This window comes from Oncorhynchus mykiss, chromosome 24, assembly GCF_013265735.2.
Source record: "Oncorhynchus mykiss isolate Arlee chromosome 24, USDA_OmykA_1.1, whole genome shotgun sequence".
In the NCBI taxonomy this organism is placed as follows: Eukaryota; Metazoa; Chordata; class Actinopteri; order Salmoniformes; family Salmonidae; genus Oncorhynchus; species Oncorhynchus mykiss.
Window position 1 is genome coordinate 15,150,819 of NC_048588.1, and position 18,151 is coordinate 15,168,969.

General features: G+C 43.6%; 1 protein-coding gene across 2 annotated transcripts; it reads right to left on the reverse strand.

Moving 5' to 3' along the window:
• Positions 1 to 2,044: 2,044 nt before the first annotated feature.
• Positions 2,045 to 16,800, reverse strand: LOC110503834 (inverted formin-2). 2 transcript variants are annotated; one of them, XM_036961960.1, is made up of 14 exons: positions 16,416 to 16,800; positions 16,043 to 16,089; positions 15,507 to 15,911; positions 13,728 to 13,789; positions 8,796 to 8,898; positions 8,442 to 8,527; positions 8,181 to 8,281; positions 7,957 to 8,027; positions 7,700 to 7,807; positions 7,533 to 7,603; positions 7,271 to 7,388; positions 5,125 to 5,289; positions 4,725 to 4,876; positions 2,045 to 4,593 (listed from the first exon to the last, which is right to left on the reverse strand). In XM_036961960.1, exons 3-14 carry the CDS (start codon positions 15,909 to 15,911, stop codon positions 3,174 to 3,176), a joined length of 2,862 nt encoding a protein of 953 aa, XP_036817855.1. In that variant the 5' UTR covers positions 16,043 to 16,089; positions 16,416 to 16,800; the 3' UTR covers positions 2,045 to 3,173. The 2 variants fall into 2 exon arrangements, with proteins under 2 accessions (XP_036817855.1, XP_021438061.2); XM_021582386.2 differs by having other exon boundaries at positions 15,507 to 16,089.
• Positions 16,801 to 18,151: the final 1,351 nt, after the last annotated feature.

The following is an 18,151-nucleotide window of genomic DNA, read 5'->3' on the forward strand; positions in this document are numbered from 1 at the left end:
TCATCCATTTATATGCAGATGATACAGTCTCATACTCAGCTGGCCCCTCCCCGGGTTTTTTGTGTTAAATGCTCAACAACAAAGCTTTCTTTGTGTCCAACAAGCTTTCTCTGCCCTTAACCTTGTTCTGAACACCTCCAAAACAAAGGTCATGTGGTTTGGTAAGAAGATTGCCCCTCTCCTCACAGGTGTGATTACTACCTCTGAGGGTTTAGAGCTTGAGGTAGTCACTTCATTCAAGTACTTGGGAGTATGGCTAGATGGTACACTGTCCTTCTCTCAGCACATATCAAAGCTGCAGGCTAAAGTTAAATCTAGAATTGGTTTCCTCAATCGTAATCGCTCCTCTTTCACCCCAGCTGCCAAACTAACCCTGATTCAGATGACCATCCTACCATGCTAGATTACGGAGACCTAATTTATAGACCAGCAGGTAAGGGAGCTCTCGAGCGGTTAGATGTTCTTTACCATTCGGCCATCAGATTTGCCACCAACGCTCTTTATAGGACACATCACTGCACTCTATACTCATCTGTAACCTGGTCATCTCTGTATACCCATCGCAAGACCCACTGGTTGATGCTTATTTATAAAACCCTCTTAGGCCTCACTCCCCCATATATGAGATATCTACTGCAGCCCTCATCCTCCACATACATCAACCGTTCTGCCAGTCACATTCTGTTAAAGGTCCCCCAAAGCACACACATCCCTGGGTCGCTCGTCTTTTCAGTTCACTGAAACTAGCGACTGAAACAAGCTGCAACAAGGTAAAAGGTAAAACTGGACAGTTTCATCTCAATCTCTTCATTCAAAGACTCAATCATGGACACGCTTACTGACAGTTGTGGCTGCTTTGCGTGATGTATTGTTGTCTTTACCTTCTGGCCCTTTGTTTTGTTGTCTGTGCCCAATAATGTTGGCACCCTGCTTTGTGCTGCTACCATGTTGTGCTGCTGCCATGTTGTGTTGCTACCATATTGTTTTCATGTTGTTTTGCTGCCATGCTGTGTTGTCATGTGTTGCTGCCATGCTATGTTGTTTTCTTAGGTCTCTCTTTATGTAGTGTTGTTCTATATTTTTATATTGTTTATTTTTATTTTTAATCCCAGCCCCCGTCCCCGCAGGAGGCCTTCTGCCTTTTGGTAGGCCGTCATTGTAAATAAGAATTTGTTCTTAACTGACTTTCCTAGTTAAATAAATGTTAAATACATTTTTTTTTTTAATAATCACGACTCAAGTCACAAACAGTGCCACACTCTGATGTCCGTTGCCTGGAGAGCCCTCGAGTTCAATAGGTTTAACCCACATTCTCTCCTCTCTCCCAGAGATCTCTACAACACAACAAGTTAATCACTCACCCACCAGCATGGGTCAGGCCTGCTTGCCTGGCCTAGCTAGGTCTAGGCTGGGGAAGGCAGGGGGTCCCTACACCTGGTAGAATGGCAGAGTGGGATACATGGTGCAGAGCAGGATGCAAGGGGTACATTCTGGGGCTTCATGCTGAGGCCCTGGCTGCCAAGAGAGGCAGGGGATCCTTGGTCCTGGCAGAGCGGCAGGCTAGCTTGGGTACAGGGGGGTACATCCTTGGGGAGGCAGGTGGAGGCTGGGGTGCTGGGGGCCACATACTGAAGCAGTTTGGGGAGTACTTGCTGGGTCCCTGGCTCTCTCCCACTGTTGTGCTATGCCACCAGGTGCTGGTAGCTTGGGTTGCATCCCAAATGGCACCCTATTCCCTATATAGTGCACTACCTTTGACAAGGGCCCATGGCCTGGCTCTCTCCAATTCTGAGAACTGAGACCTCAACAACTTGGTTTGGGATTAGTGCCGTCCTCCCCACCATGGAGCTGCCTGCCATTCAGCTGGCTGTGCCTGGCTAAGAGACTGGCTGTCTTTGTAACACTGACCCCAATAAGAGCAATAGTGTTTTGTTGTTTGTATAAGACTACTAAGAGCATACGAGAAATATTCACCACGGTTGTGTTCTTTTCAAAACAGCAAGAGAAGAGGAACACTTATAAAAATAAGAAATGACGTGATAAATGTAATACAAAACACTTTTATTCTTTAACAGTCTGTCCATGAAATGATTTTTTATCTTAATACTGTTTACTTCTCTTTACAGGCCCTCGTCGCTCGAAATGAATTGAATGTCATTTCTACAGCTCTGTAAATATATCCTCCGGCAATATAATTTAATACTACTGTAAATGGCAAAGATAGTTCCAGTATTTTCCAAGACAAAGATCACATTGGCTCCTCCTACTCAACAGTGGTTTTATTTTGCTGTGCATATTCAGTGAGAAGAATACTGATGTAAGAATATCACTATTATTAAAGACATTTGTAACAAATTAGGGTAAGTGTCATGCTCCTCTTTGTGGGAATATGTGGTGGTAGAATAAATAAACAGTCATTTGTTGGTGGCCTACAGCGGTGGTTCCCAACTGTTTTTGGTTACTGTACCACCAACTGAATTTAACTCTGCCTGGAGTACCCCTGAAGTTCCCCCTCTTGTGTATTTTACCAGTAGGCCTATGGTCGTATTAGTCTTCTCAAGTATCCTTTGTCGATAGGCCAAGTACCCCTAGGAGTCCTAGTACCCCTGGTTGCGAACCACTGGCCTACAGACACACTACATGTGGCGTTGTTATCTCACTCTGCCACCTAGTGGAATAAAGTTCACACTGCACTTTTGGACAAATTCTCCCAGTGCCAACATATCATACATTTTCCACTTCAAATCCACTTCAACAATCTCTTTGAATTAAACCTTTATAAAATTAATGGCTGGATGGATATAAATATATTTAATAGTCCATAGGGCCAGGTCCATAGAACAATGAAACATCTGCCTTAGTAGTCTGAATCTGAATTAATAGATTAATCAGGAGTCTAGAGCACGTCTAGAGTCTATATCCTTGTTGTTAGCAAGGCTTGCTCTTCTTCCCCAGGCGTTCAAAGAAGGACATCAATCCATAGCCGTCTGGTTTGGGCTTCGGGCTCAGGGCTTGTCCAGGACAGACTCCTTTGTCCTGGACAAAGTGTCCTGGACAAAGTGTGTGTAGGTCTCTATGCTCACACTCTTGTACACCAGGTCTTGAACACCAGGTCTTGAACACCAGGTCTTGAACATCAGGTCTTGAACATCAGGTCTTGAACACCAGATTCCTCACATTGGCTTGCTCCTCTCTCCCAGGCGTTTAAAGAAAGACATGAATCCGTTGCCCTCTGAAAGTTTGGGCTTTGGGCTCTTAGAAGGGTTAGCCATATTGTGTTTGGGGCTCTGAGGAGGGTCAGCCTGTTTGGGTTTCTGGGAGACGAGTATATGGAGAGGAGCGGGAGAAAACTCCTTTATCTCCTCATCCTGGTTCTGGTTCAGTTCTAGGTGTAAGGAGGGAGGTTTTGTCTTGACTATAGAGGAGCTCTTGTCTTGGTTCAGCTCTCCTAGCTCTACGTGTGTAGGTCTCTCTGCTGCTGACAAGCTGTTGGACACCTTCTCCTGCTGGGCACCAGATGTCTCAGAGTGGTGAGGGATGGTGACTACCTCCAAGCCTCTGTTTTCAGAGTCCCTGGGGATGTTGAGACTTGTTGTCAAGTCTTTGTGTTTTGACATGGAGCTCTTAGACACCAGGTCTCGGACACAAGGCTTCTCAGAGTGGCCAGGGAGGTTGGTGAGGTTAGGTCCTCCAGAGGCTCTGTGTTTCAGGGACTTCAGATCAGCGTCTACTGACTTCATCCTCCCTGTGACCCCCAGAGTAGGAGATGGTGTAGCAGGAAAAGTAAACAGATCATCCTCTTCCTCTTCCTCAGTAGGAGGGGCTTTAGGGGTGAGGGTGAAGGTGTGTCTGCGGTTGAGTATTTCCTTGGGGGAGAGGTGAGGGTTGAGGAGGTATCTAGCCAGGCTCTCGCTGCCTCTACATGCATCTCCCAGCAGACGCTGTCTGTCCTCTTGGAAGGTCCTCTGGTGAGGGGAGGTGGAGGTGATGGTGGAGATGGTGGAGGATGTAGCATTAGTGGTCGTAGCGTTGGGTGATCTTGTGGAGGTGTTAGTATTATTGGTGGCATTAGGAGACTTCTGCTGCTCCAGGCCGTACTCCCCAGACGAAAGACTACCACGGCTGCTCTGATACCTCAGAACCTTCCTGGACACTTCACGCAACTTCTGGGCTTCTTCCTCATTTCCCTCCTCCTCCTCCTTTTCCTCCTTGTCCTTCATCGTCACTGAGATGGGTCTACCTGTGGAGATGCAGGAGAAGGAGCTGCTGCTACCGGTTCTCCTGGTTGGCTGTGTAGAACCATGTGGTTTCTTAGGGTTCTGCTGTGTCTCCTCTGGATGTGGAACCACATTCTCCTTCCGGTTCCTTTTGCTGTGGGACTGGTCCTTCTGGTCACTCTGAGAGGTCCCAGCCAGATCTCTGGCTGAGTTCCACTCATTCTCCTTACACACCTCCGTGGCCTTGACACAACCTCGATTTCCCCATTCTGCCGAGGGAAGGTTTGCTTGAATGGGAACCTCTGACAGTCTGCTAATGGTGGGGGAGGGCATCCCCGAGCCTTTTCTCCTTTGGGACACACGACTGGTCAGGACCCTAAATCAAATCAAACTTTATTCAAAGTTCATATGAATATCACAACACACTTTTACAGAAAAAAGAAAAACACATTACAAAAAGAAAACCAGAAAATAACAGATTATATTTCAAAAGAAAGTATGACCAACTTCCGTAGTACGGACTCCAGGGCCACACCCTCCACGGCCTTGTCCCGTATGGAGCAGGTGGCGGTGGAACGGCGTTTAGCAGCATTAGCATCACTCAGCAGTCTGTCTCTGGTTCTCCTCTTCACCTCCGCCACCTCACGATCACGGTTCTCCTACACACAGATACAATAACACATGTTAGGGAGCCAGAGGCAATGAACACTGGAATCTACCAAGAAATCAGGGAAGGTTAAAGAGAAAAGAGAAACTACAGAGATAGTCATTGAAGACAAAATCCAGACAAAAGTCCTCACACAGAAAAGAGTGAGATCTGTGTTCCCAAGGAGGCCAAGATGGCAGTCAGTAAATCAGAGAGCATAAAATAATAGTATGCAAAAGGAGTATATACACTATTTTTTACCTGGATGGCCTTCAGGAATTTCTCACAGAAAGAGTTGAAGATGGAGCAGCATTCATTCAGTCTGAACTTGCTGGGGTCTTCACAGAAGTACTCAGCCACTGAGTCACTGACTGAACCCAGCGACTGCAGAGAGAGCTCAGTCTCAGCCAGACGACACTCTGCTTCCTACAAGGGACCACACACAGAACAGAAATAACAAAGGCTGTGTCCCAAATGGCACCCTGTTCCCCATATACAGGGGGGCAAAAAAGTATTTAGTCAGCCACCAATTGTGCAGGTTCTCCCACTTAAAAAGATGAGAGAGGCCTGTAATTTCCATCATAGGTACACTTCAACTATGACAGACAAAATGAGAAAAAAAATCCAGAAAATCACATTGTAGGATTTTTAATGAATTTATTTGCAAATTATGGTGGAAAATAAGTATTTGGTCAATAACAAAAGTTTATCTCAATACTTGTTATATACCCTTTGTTGGCAATGACAGAGGTCAAACGTTTTCTGTAAGTCTTCACAAGGTTTTCACACACTGTTGCTGGTATTTTGGCCCATTCCTCCATGCAGATCTCCTCTAGAGCAGTGATGTTTTGGGGCTGTTGCTGGGCAACACGGACTTTCAACTCACTCCAAAGATTTTCTATGGGGTTGAGATCTGTAGACTGGCTAGGCCACTCCAGGACCTTGAAATGCTTCTTACGAAGCCACTCCTTCGTTGCCCGGGCGGTGTGTTTGGGATCATTGTCATGCTGAAAGACCCAGCCACGTTTCATCTTCAATGCCCTTGCTGATGGGAGGTTTTCACTCAAAATCTCACGATACATGGCCCCATTCATTCTTTCCTTTACATGGATCAGTCGTCCTGGTCCCTTTGCAGAAAAACAGCCCCAAAGCATGATGTTTCCACCCCCATGCTTCACAGTAGGTGTAGTGTTCTTTGGATGCAACTCAGCATTCTTTGTCCTCCAAACACGACAAGTTGAGTTTTTACCAAAAAGTTCTATTTGGGTTTCATCTGACCATATGACATTCTCCCAATCTTCTTCTGGATCATCCAAATGCTCTCTAGCAAACTTCAGACGGGCCTGGACATGTACTGGCTTAAGCAGGGGGACACGTCTGGCACTGCAGGATTTGAGTCCCTGGCGGCGTAGTGTGTTACTGATGGTAGGCTTTGTTACTTTGGTCCCAGCTCTCTGCAGGTCATTCACTAGGTCCCCCCGTGTGGTTCTGGGATTTTTTGCTCGCCGTTCTTGTGATCATTTTGACCCCACGGGGTGAGATCTTGCGTGGAGCCCCAGATCGAGGGAGATTATCAGTGGTCTTGTATGTCTTCTATTTCCTAATAATTGCTCCCACAGTTGATTTCTTCAAACCAAGCTGCTTACCTATTGCAGATTCAGTCTTCCCAGCCTGGTGCAGGTCTACAATTTTGTTTCTGGTGTCCTTTGACAGCTCTTTGGACTTGGCCATAGTGGAGTTTGGAGTGTGACTGTTTGAGGTTGTGGACAGGTGTCTTTTATACTGATAACAAGTTCCAACAGGTGCCATTAATACAGGTAACGAGTGGAGGACAGAGGAGCCTCTTAAAGAAGAAGTTACAGGTCTGTGAGAGCCAGAAATCTTGCTTGTTTGTAGGTGACCAAATACTTATTTTGCACCATAATTTGCAAATAAATTCATAAAAAATCCTACAATGTGATTTTCAGGTTTTTTTTTCTCATTGTGTAACTATGATGGAAATTACAGGCCTCTCTCATCTTTTTAAGTAGGAGAACTTGCACAATTGTTGGCTGACTAAATACTTTTTTGCCCCACTGTAGTGCAGTAGTGTTGAATAGACCCCTATGGGTCCTGGTCAAAAGTAGTGCACTATACAAAGGGAAAAGGGTGCCATTAGGGTCGCAGTGTACATTTCTGAACCTACAGGGGACCACAAACATCAATAACCTCATCACTGGTCCTAGAGTTGTAGATTCACCACCAGAGGTTATTAAGGCTATGACAAGGGCCCAGAGTTTTTCCTGGTCAGGTTATGTGGTCAAGTAAAACTTGTGGCCCTGGAAACATTACATAGGTATACAGTATTGGGGAAAGTAGCGATACAAGATCTGAAAGGCATGGAGAATACACAGGCAGGCTACCTCACCTTGAGAAAGTTCTCCATCTGAGCCCGTAGCTCCTCCTGTTTCTGCGCCTCCTCCTTCGCCTCCTTTACTTTCTTCAATTCTCTCTGAAACTCACTCTCTATGTCCTCCTTATGGATTCTACAGGGGGGGCAGAACACAAATATCAATCATTCAATACAGACAAACAGAAAAGCACAATCATTACAATAGAATGCCTTACTGTGGGGCAAACAGCAATATTAAAGATATTGTTGAAGCGTGTAAGACACTCTGTATCTGTACCTTGCTGCATCAGCGATGTGTGTGAGTTTGTCCGGGAATTTCAGCAGGGCCACATCAACCTTCTGAGCTTGCTACAATCGACATAAACATGAACAACTGTTGCATCAGAGACAAACAAGATTCTAGATAAAGGATAAGTAAGTAAGATAAATAAGGGTTCTCCTTACCATGACTACATAGTGCATGAGGTTCATGCCTGGTTTGTTGGCCCTTGTGTCCACTAGTTTCAGTAGCGATGCCATCCTGAAGCCAATGGCACTGCCAGCATAGCCGCCCTGTGGACACACAGAGGACAAGTGAGAGACAGTCAGTAAGGCTGACAAATTAACCTGAGGATTACTCAAAGCTTGTAGAATGAGTTTATAACATATATAAAGGTATACAGTATATTATATAATCGATGATATCATTGTTTTCCACTCACAGCGTTCATGTAGTTTCCAGTCTTCAGAACCAGGCGGATCACAGAGTGTAGATCGTCACTCTCTAACAGCTCTGGAGGGACAGACAGACAGACAGACAGACAGACAGACAGACAGACAGACAGACAGACAGACGAGACAGACGAGACAGACGAGACAGTTGAGCTTAGTACAGATACACACTGGCCTTATTAAGATCCAGATCACATGCAGACACAAACTCTACCTTTTCCAGCTGTGATCATGGTGGCGATGGATTGTTTCATTTCATCCATGAGTGGAAAAAACTCTTCTTTGAGAACTAAACTGTTGAGGCGCTCCTCATAACTAAAAGAAAGGGTACGAATAATGATTCATATTCTGTAACACAACAGGCATTCAAGACATAGAAAACACAAAACTGTACAAAACGGTGAATTAGATGTTTGTAGACGGTTCAACACTCACTCACTCACTCACTCACTCACTCACTCACTCACTCACTCACCTGGGAACCTTGATAAGTAGCATCATAAACAGGTCTGCTTCAGGAAGAGCTGACTGGTCCCCTTTAAACCCAACTAGCTGCTTCACCTGCACACACACAACACGTATGCATCTTAGTAAGACACTTACGGTAAGGGTTGTAACTTGGGAGAACACTGTTATAACTGTCTCTCAAGCTAAATATGATCAGTTCACTGTGGTAGTTAGCATCAACAATGGCGGCAAGCTGGCGGCAAACCTCAGCTCCCACAATGGTGGTCGAACTGGAGTTTGCCCTATGTGGGACAAGGGTGCCAAAGCGACAGCGGGCTGATCTATGCTTTCCTACTGGGAAAGGCTGTGTGAAGTACTGTACCTCTTCTTTCTCTGGCAGCAGCTTACACAGCTCCTTCAGTTTACCTGTCCCAAATTTCAGTCCGTTTCCTGAACTGATGTCCTTGATCATGTCCCCTACTGGCCTGGGGAGAGACACAGACACTGATCAGTTACTGTATTATAACCAACATAACTTTGGAACAGGGGCGACCCGTCATTCAGGGCAGGTGGGGCAGAGACCCACCTTTTTTGAGCCCAACATGTTTTGTAAAAAATAAAAACCCATTTGAGGGGAGGGGGGCTTGCCTGTTTTGCATGTTATTTTGGCATTAATATGTGTCACATATCAGTTTGCAAACAACGTTAAAAAATATATATATACAGTGCCTTGCGAAAGTATTCGGCCCCCTTGAACTTTGCGACCTTTTGCCACATTTCAGGCTTCAAACATAAAGATATAAAACTGTATTTTTTTGTGAAGAATCAACAACAAGTGGGACACAATCATGAAGTGGAACGACATTTATTGGATATTTCAAACTTTTTCAACAAATCAAAAACTGAAAAATTGGGCGTGCAAAATTATTCAGCCCCTTTACTTTCAGTGCAGCAAACTCTCTCCAGAAGTTCAGTGAGGATCTCTGAATGATCCAATGTTGACCTAAATGACTAATGATGATAAATACAATCCACCTGTGTGTAATCAAGTCTCCGTATAAATGCACCTGCACTGTGATAGTCTCAGAGGCCCGTTAAAAGCGCAGAGAGCATCATGAAGAACAAGGAACACACCAGGCAGGTCCGAGATACTGTTGTGAAGAAGTTTAAAGCCGGATTTGGATACAACAAGATTTCCCAAGCTTTAAACATCCCAAGGAGCACTGTGCAAGCGATAATATTGAAATGGAAGGAGTATCAGACCACTGCAAATCTACCAAGACCTGGCCGTCCCTCTAAACTTTCAGCTCATACAAGGAAAAGACTGATCAGAGATGCAGCCAAGAGGCCCATGATCACTCTGGATGAACTGCAGAGATCTACAGCTGAGGTGGGAGACTCTGTCCATAGGACAACAATCAGTCGTATATATTGCACAAATCTGGCCTTTATGGAAGAGTGGCAAGAAGAAAGCCATTTCTTAAAGATATCCATAAAAAGTGTTGTTTAAAGTTTGCCACAAGCCACCTGGGAGACACACCAAACATGTGGAAGAAGGTGCTCTGGTCAGATGAAACCAAAATTGAACTTTTTGGCAACAATGCAAAATGTTATGTTTGGCGTAAAAGCAACACAGCTGAACACACCATCCCCACTGTCAAACATGGTGGTGGCAGCATCATGGTTTGGGCCTGCTTTTCTTCAGCAGGGACAGGGAAGATGGTTAAAATTGATGGGAAGATGGATGGAGCCAAATACAGGACCATTCTGGAAGAAAACCTGATGGAGTCTGCAAAAGACGTGAGACTGGGACAGAGATTTGTCTTCCAACAAGACAATGATCCAAAACATAAAGCAAAATCTACAATGGAATGGTTCAAAAATAAACATATCCAGGTGTTAGAATAGCCAAGTCAAAGTCCAGACCTGAATCCAATCGAGAATCTGTGGAAAGAACTGAAAACTGCTGTTCACAAATGCTCTCCATCCAACCTCACTGAGCTCGAGCTGTTTTGCAAGGAGGAATGGGAAAAAATTTCAGTCTCTCGATGTGCAAAACTGATAGAGACATACCCCAAGCGACTTACAGCTGTAATCGCAGCAAAAGGTGGCGTTACAAAGTATTAACTTAAGGGGGCTGAATAATTTTGCACGCCCAATTTTTCAGTTTTTGATTTGTTAAAAAAGTTTGAAATATCCAATAAATGTCGTTCCACTTCATGATTGTGTCCCACTTGTTGTTGATTCTTCACAAAAAAATACAGTTTTATATCTTTATGTTTGAAGCCTGAAATGTGGCAAAAGGTCGCAAAGTTCAAGGGGGCCGAATACTTTCGCAAGGCACTGTATATAATTGAGTTAATGAAGTCGCATACAAACATGGTCTATTTTTTGTTTTCTTGAGTGAGGCAGCTCCAAATTGCAGGTGTTTCAGCCTAGCTCAGTGCTTTCTGTGGTGGTGGGGCAAGCCAGCAGAAAATATGGAGAGTTACGCCGTGATTGGCTCAGTGTTCTGTCACTCATGGGGACACTACGTCACCGTGAAGTGTAAGGGGAGACCTTGAAAATTCTAGCCCTTTGGCTACTGACATAGAGTTACATTAGAAGTGCCCATCCAAGAAGGCTCAAGGTCATTGGCCACAGATAATATGATGTCAAATCTCGTTATATGTACAGTAGCTTAGATCGGACAGATCATGTCAACATCATACTTTCAAAATCTTAGCTAGCAGTCATCATCATGAATGAAGTTGACAATCTACTGGCAAATCGTTTTCAATCCTTGTCGTATGAAGAGAAATTATAGATAAAACGTATCGGTGCTCCTTGGCCATTGGACATAAACAATACACAACAAGTTGTAAATCGCAAATTCAACAATGAGTGGTTTGGAAGGAAGTGAGCACAGTACAACAAGGTGAGTCTAAAAATGTATTGTATGCTGCTGCATACATTATGTAATATGCCAGGGAGATATATATACTGTAGCTAAGAAAGTAATAACGTTACTAAGTGTATGTTGTGTAGTAAGCTGTTAGTAGCCCGTGTGCCTGATACTAATACTTTGGTCCCTTTTCCCCTCTTAATTTTGCCTACTGTTCTGACTTCGTGGTGCACATGTAGCCTATAGCCTGTTTTAGAGAAATGCAATCATTGAATATTGTAAGAGCTTTCATTGTCTTCTTATATGCCCCCTTTATTTATCCTACAGTTCTGACTTAGGGTACAGGTAGAATACTGTAAGAACGGCCCATGTTCTGAATTATGTTGCTGTACAGTTCAAAAGTGCTGAACAAATAGCTATATTGATAACGTCCGTCCTAGCTTGATCATTAATGTCTTAATCGAAATTTACGGATTGCCTCTGATCCGCTCGTCGTTCACTTGTGCCATAGTTTGTACATCTCAATTGTCAGTAGAAATTACATTTGTTTAAACAAGTCAGCCATATCAGATATGTTTTTAAAAAAGGCAGTTAATAGGCTGAATTAACTGTTTCGCTGTCAGACAAGGCTCCACGATAGCCAGGTGTAGCAGTGGTAAGGTGTTGGGACTGCTGTTGGGACTCTGCTGTTGGGACAGCTTTATGTAGGCCCTTTTTATTTTTTATTTCACCTTTATTTAACCAGGTAGGCTAGTTGAGAACAAGTTATCATTTGCAACTGCGAACTGCAAGTCTGGAAGGAGAGTTTACAGTCTAGCCAGACACCTAGGTATTTATAGTTGTCCACATATTCTAGGTCGGAACCGTCCAGGATGGTGATGTTAGTCGGTCGGGTGGGTGCGGGCAGCGAACGGTTGAAGAGCATGCGGAGCCGTTGGCCGGGGTTGGAGTAGCCAGGAGGAAGGCATGGCCAGCCGTTGAGAAATGCTTATTGACATTTTCGATTATCATGGATTTATCAGTGGTGACCGTGTTACCTAGCCTCAGTACAGTGGACAGCTGGAAGGAGGTGCTCTTGTTCTCCATGTACTTTACAGTGTCCCAAAACTTTTTGGAGTTAAAGCTACAGGATGCAAATTTCTGCTTGAAAAAGCTAGCCTTTGCTTTCCTGACTGACTGTGTGTATTGGTTCCTGACTCCCCTGAACAGTTTCATATCGTGGGGACTATTCGATGCTATTGCAGTCCGCCACAGTTTGTGGGCACCGTTATAGTGCAATTAATCTATTGTTTAGTGTTGTATCGTGGCTTTGCTGGCATGCATCATTTTTATATATATATATATTTTGCCCCACCAAGATTTACATGCTAAAATTGCCACCGGTTTGGAAACTTCATCGACTGATTCATCCACTAGGTTCTCCTAGGAGCCTAGTCAAGGAGAAGTGCTGTGATTCATTAATCTCCAACTACACAAAGTGATTATTTTTCTGAATTACTCATGCTCTAGGGTTGGGTCTCTAAATGTGTTGCTCATTTCCTCTGTGCCAGGTTTCATTAAGCCTGGTAAGCAAGACTCCTTCTTTCCCCATGGGTTGAACACCCTCTTAGTGCATTTTTCCACTTTAACTAACCACAGACAAGCTCTTACCTGCTATACATATACACCTACAGCTGAACTGGAACAATGTTTTCTTTCCTCAGAAGCACAAGAATAAAAACGCTGACACAGAAATACAGGAAACAGAAAACTGCATCCAGAAATGGACATTACAGATAAATGTAATAACAAAACATTGAGATGATAAGGCTTTTATGACTTTGAGTTTTCTGTCTGTGAGAACAGTACAATCTTCAGAAAATTAGGTACTGTAGCCAATGGCATGTAGTAATATTGTAACACATAACACAGTCATACTGTGGGCCTACAGAGAAAATAGTTTAGTAACACATTAATGCCATTTTTCAATAGTTAATCTGTGGAATGACCTGGGTGCACTGTTCCTGCATTAGTGTTATCATGTAGAGCCGACCTGTTGGGACAAGCTGCTGTACCTCAGACACACAGAGCTGGGAATGTCAAGCAGCCTAGCCTTAGGACTACTTGGCCTTGCTGTCCCAAATTACCCCCTATTCCCTATATAATGGACTATTTTTGAGCAGTGCCCTATGGGGGTAAAAAGTAGTCCACTATAGGGAATAGGGTGCTACTTGAGATGCAACCACGGTGTCTTCTTTAACTTGACACACGTGGCTCTGACAAACCCTCCACACCTTCAGCACACTCCCAGTTTATGTCTGAGTCCCAAATGGCACCCTATTCCCTATATAGTGCACTACTTTAGATCAGACTCTGGTCAAAAGTAAAGCACTATATAGGGAATAGTGTGCCATTTGGAATGCATTCTATATTTGCCTCTCTCTGACATACCTCTTGAACTGTTTCAGGAAGATCCCAACATTCATGCTCCTCTTGGAGTTCAGAATGGAGACCTGGGGGTGGTGGGACACATATGCATGAAGTCATCAGTTAGTCAATAAATAATGTTGGTCATACCAGAACACACATACGCACACAGACACACACACATGAAGACATCAGTAGGTCAATAACAGGCGTTGAGCCTATCAGGAGCTCAGCATTTAGCTTAAACAGTCTTCTCCTTTATCCCAAATACATCCTCATTCACAAACAAACAACAGATTGCAAAGGTTTTACTGGTTTGATTGACTTGTTTTTGAGAGCCCATGATAAGCTATTGCAACAGCTGTCAACATACTGACATTCCTACGTCATGCTCATCTATACTGAGTTAGAAACAGGGACAGGTAAGAGACTAAAGGCCAGTTTCAATAGCTCCACATTTGACCTTTATTGAACTGCCAAGGTAGCCTAAATATGACAGCAGGGTGGTTTCACCAGCAAACAACAAGAGACAAAAGTAGAGGATTAAAAATAGGTTTGTTAATATGACAATAGCATTGTATACCAGACAATGATTCACAACAGTTCCGTAAAATCAAGAACCATCGCTCACAGGAAGGGAAGTACTGTATCTTAATTGAACCCACAGCCCTGTTCATTGTTATAGAGGTAGCAATGAATGGTGGTTTACAATACATACAAGTATCAACTGTATGGCAACAATTAGCACATATTAGTGGTTCATTTACTCTCCCTGGGCAAACTGATGAAGATTAGTTAGGCTATATTGACTCTGCCCACCCTTTAGTTTAAACCAGATTAGATAACCTCTGCTGATGAACTCATGCTGCTTGCAGAGTGCAAATATTTATAATCAACCTATATACTCTGAGAGTTTAGTCAAATCAAGCACTCTATCAGTTGGCATTCAAATGATGGTAAAGGCTTGATAGGTGTGTGGACAGAAAGGTAAGGCAGCCTTCCAGTTACAGCATGTTAATGAATCATATAAAAGACATCAGGGTAGAATCGCATCCAAGCTTCACTCACGCTGACTGGCTTGTTTGGAACACTTTCGCTAATACATTATTGCTTCCTGATGTACTTGAGTTTGATCCAAGTGAAGTGCACAAAGAATCTTGCTAAAGCCACACTAAGAGAGTGGTAGCTTCCCAATTGGCATCCTATTCCCTTTATAGTGCACTACTTTTGCTCAGTCCTAGACCAAAAAAAGCACCATCATGGAACCATGGGCTGATGGAATTGACGTATTTCCCAACCTCCACCTAGCCACCTTAACCCTAACCCTGGCCACTATGACTACATGACCGAGCCAGTTACAACAGAAAGGCAGTAGGAAAACAACACATCACCCTGTGATACTGTGATGTACACACGAACTCCACAACAGACACTCCCAGAGAAAATCAATCAGGGTCTAAAGAGCACATGTCAACATATCCAACATCTTTGGTCGTAAACAGAACAAATATTCATATTCAATATGCTGTTTCCCAGAAAGTATAGATGCTCAATACAAACTCTCAGATGAGAAATCATGAGCAAGAGAAGAATGACAGAATTATGCATGACATTGGAGAGGCCTTGGCTGGGACCAGATAGGATATGTACGCCTCACAGACTTATACAGTATCTGATCGAGGAGCAAAGTAGCTGATGTGGTACCTCTTGACTTGTACTCAGCTACAACTGACACACTTCTCTCCAGCTGCCAGTATCAAGCTACAGAAGTGACTCCTGGTACAGAAGGTTAGGTCAACTCACCACTTCTGTGCCCTGGCTGTTGGTTGGCTTGCCTCTGATACTCTGTCTGTTCAGAGCCTTTTGTCCCTGTCCCTGCTGCTGGCTATGACTGAACAGCTCCTCAATCCTCCTAGTGTCCAGCTCATACTCTCCCAGGGTCTTCTCTTCCGTCCAGATGTTGTGTTTGCCCACCACCACGTGTTTGGGGATCGCATCCCAGTTGAAGTTACGCATCTTGGAGACGTTAAGCTGGCGGCCTGTGGATGGCCCGAAGCCTATGCCAGGGGGAGGAGGGGGGCCTGGGGGAGGGGGGCAGGGGGGAGGTGGTGGGGGGGCAAGGGGAGGTGGTGGAGGAGGAGGAGGTGGTGGTGGGGCAAGGGGAGGTGGTGGAGGAGGAGGTGGTGGTGGAGCGATTGCTGATTCCATCTTAAGTTTAAAGGAATTAGATGGACCAAGGATCAGGAACAGATCATGGTATCATCATTATGGCTTCATCATCACCTCCATTTTGTACACGTAAAGTGTCACATAAATGTTATTCAATTAGTGTTGAATACCAATTATTGAAGAGGGTGATTTAATCCTTTTCCTTGATTGAACCCCCCTGTAAAGAAACAATGGTGCCGGTAAACCTTTAACACAGAATGTTAGGCATGCAGCATAAATTACGTCCCTGTACTGTATTGCCCAGCACAGAACAAGTATCGTGACAAGTGTGGCTGAAGTGCTCAAATGAGACAACATATCAACAAATGCTGAATTCAAAAGACATTGAAAGCAGTATAATTATAAAATACGTGTATGAATTTACAAATCAAAAGCATCCACCAGAAAAACGGAATACAGTAGGCTACCTATTTTGATCAGGTTTTATCTTTAGTCTACCAATGTGTGATAAATGAGGGAAGAGGATTCTGTATCGGACCTTACCTGCTCGATATCCAACGTTCCACCAAGAGTAAAAACTATTTCGAAAAAACAAAAACTACAATTCAATCCAGTAGTTAGTCCGACGCCTTCCTCTTCAAACTTCAACATCAGAGGTGTGAGTTGAGTTGACTACTACCACTGGACCACTACCAGCGCTGTCAGGTTTCCACTAGATAATACATACACAAAGTCAAGTGCCACAGCTACATAGTCAAAATTGGCCAAAAAAAATAATAATTTTGTTGTTAATTTAAATTTAGGGTTAGGCATAAGATTAGCAGTGTGGTTAAGGTCACGGTTAGGTTTAAAATCAGATTTTAAGAAGATCAATTGTAGAAATGGGCGGGGTTTAGCTATAATTACGACTTTGTGGCTGTGCTAACTAGTGACGACTGCAGTGTCAGAGAAGTAAAAGCGTCGCAACTTTACCTGCGTACGGACTGAGTCTAACGATGTATATAAACCCTTGATTACTAAATTATGTATTGGCGATTGAGAGGGTTTGAAGCCTCCTGTCGGCCATATTGGCACTCCCCGGTAGATCAGTCCTCCATAGGAATGATTGGAATTTTATAGTACTTCAATTACATTTTTCAAGGACAGAATGACATGTATATAAGTATTTTTTTGTTGTAGTGGAAAAAGTGACATTAGTCATCTCAAAAAATTATACTTTATGGAAAATGTTTTTATATATATGTACAGTACCAGTCAAAGGTTTGGACACCTGTTTATTCAAGGGATTTTCATTGTAGAATAATAGTGAAGACATTGAACCTGTGGTAGAAATCAGGTAGAAACGCAAAAAGTGTTTAACAAATCAAAATATATTTTATATTTGAGATTCTTCAAAGTAGCCACTCTTTGCCTTGATGACAGCTTGCACGCTCTTGGCATTCTTAAAAATTAAGAAAAAACATTAAATTAGTAGGTGTGTCCAAACTTTTGACTGGTACTGTGTATACTGTATATATATATTTGTTTTATGTTTAGCTCACATAATATAATTTAAAAGTATGCATTAAGGTGTCTATAATAGAATACATGTGGCAAAAACAAATGTAGATATTAATAAATGCATTTCTATACCTTCCAAAATATTGGAGTGCCAAGATGGAGGCACGGTGGCTTCAACACAGTGCCCCCTATAAATCATCTAGTGTATATATAAATGATTGACTGAGCTCAATTCCCTGTTAACCCCCTAACTGCCCGTGCCATATTCCATTCTGACAGAAGTACTGTAAAATTTGGACTGTGTCTGTCCACTCAAATGTGTCAGTTTCCTTGGTCATACTGACGTTGAGGGAGAGGTTTTGGTCCTGGCACCACACTGCCAAGTCTCTGACCTGTAGGCTGTCTCATTGCCGTCGGTCAGCAAACTTGACGATGATGTTGGAGTCGTGTGTGTCCACATAGTCGTGGGTGAACAGGGAGTACAGGAGGACACTAAGCACAGACCCCTGAGGGGCCCATGTGTTGAGGGTCAGCATGGCGGCGGTGTTGTTGCCTACTCTCACCACCTGGGGCCGGCTCATCAAGAAGTCCAGGATCCAGTTGCAGAGGGAGTTGTTCTGTACCAGGGTCCCGAGCTTGGTGATGAGCTTGGAGGGGACTATGGTGTTGAACACTGAGCTGTAATCTATGAATAGCATTCTCAGATAGATATTTCCCTTCTTGTCCAGGTGGGAGGTAAGACTTAAAGCATGCACTACCACTTGATACTTTAATAAATA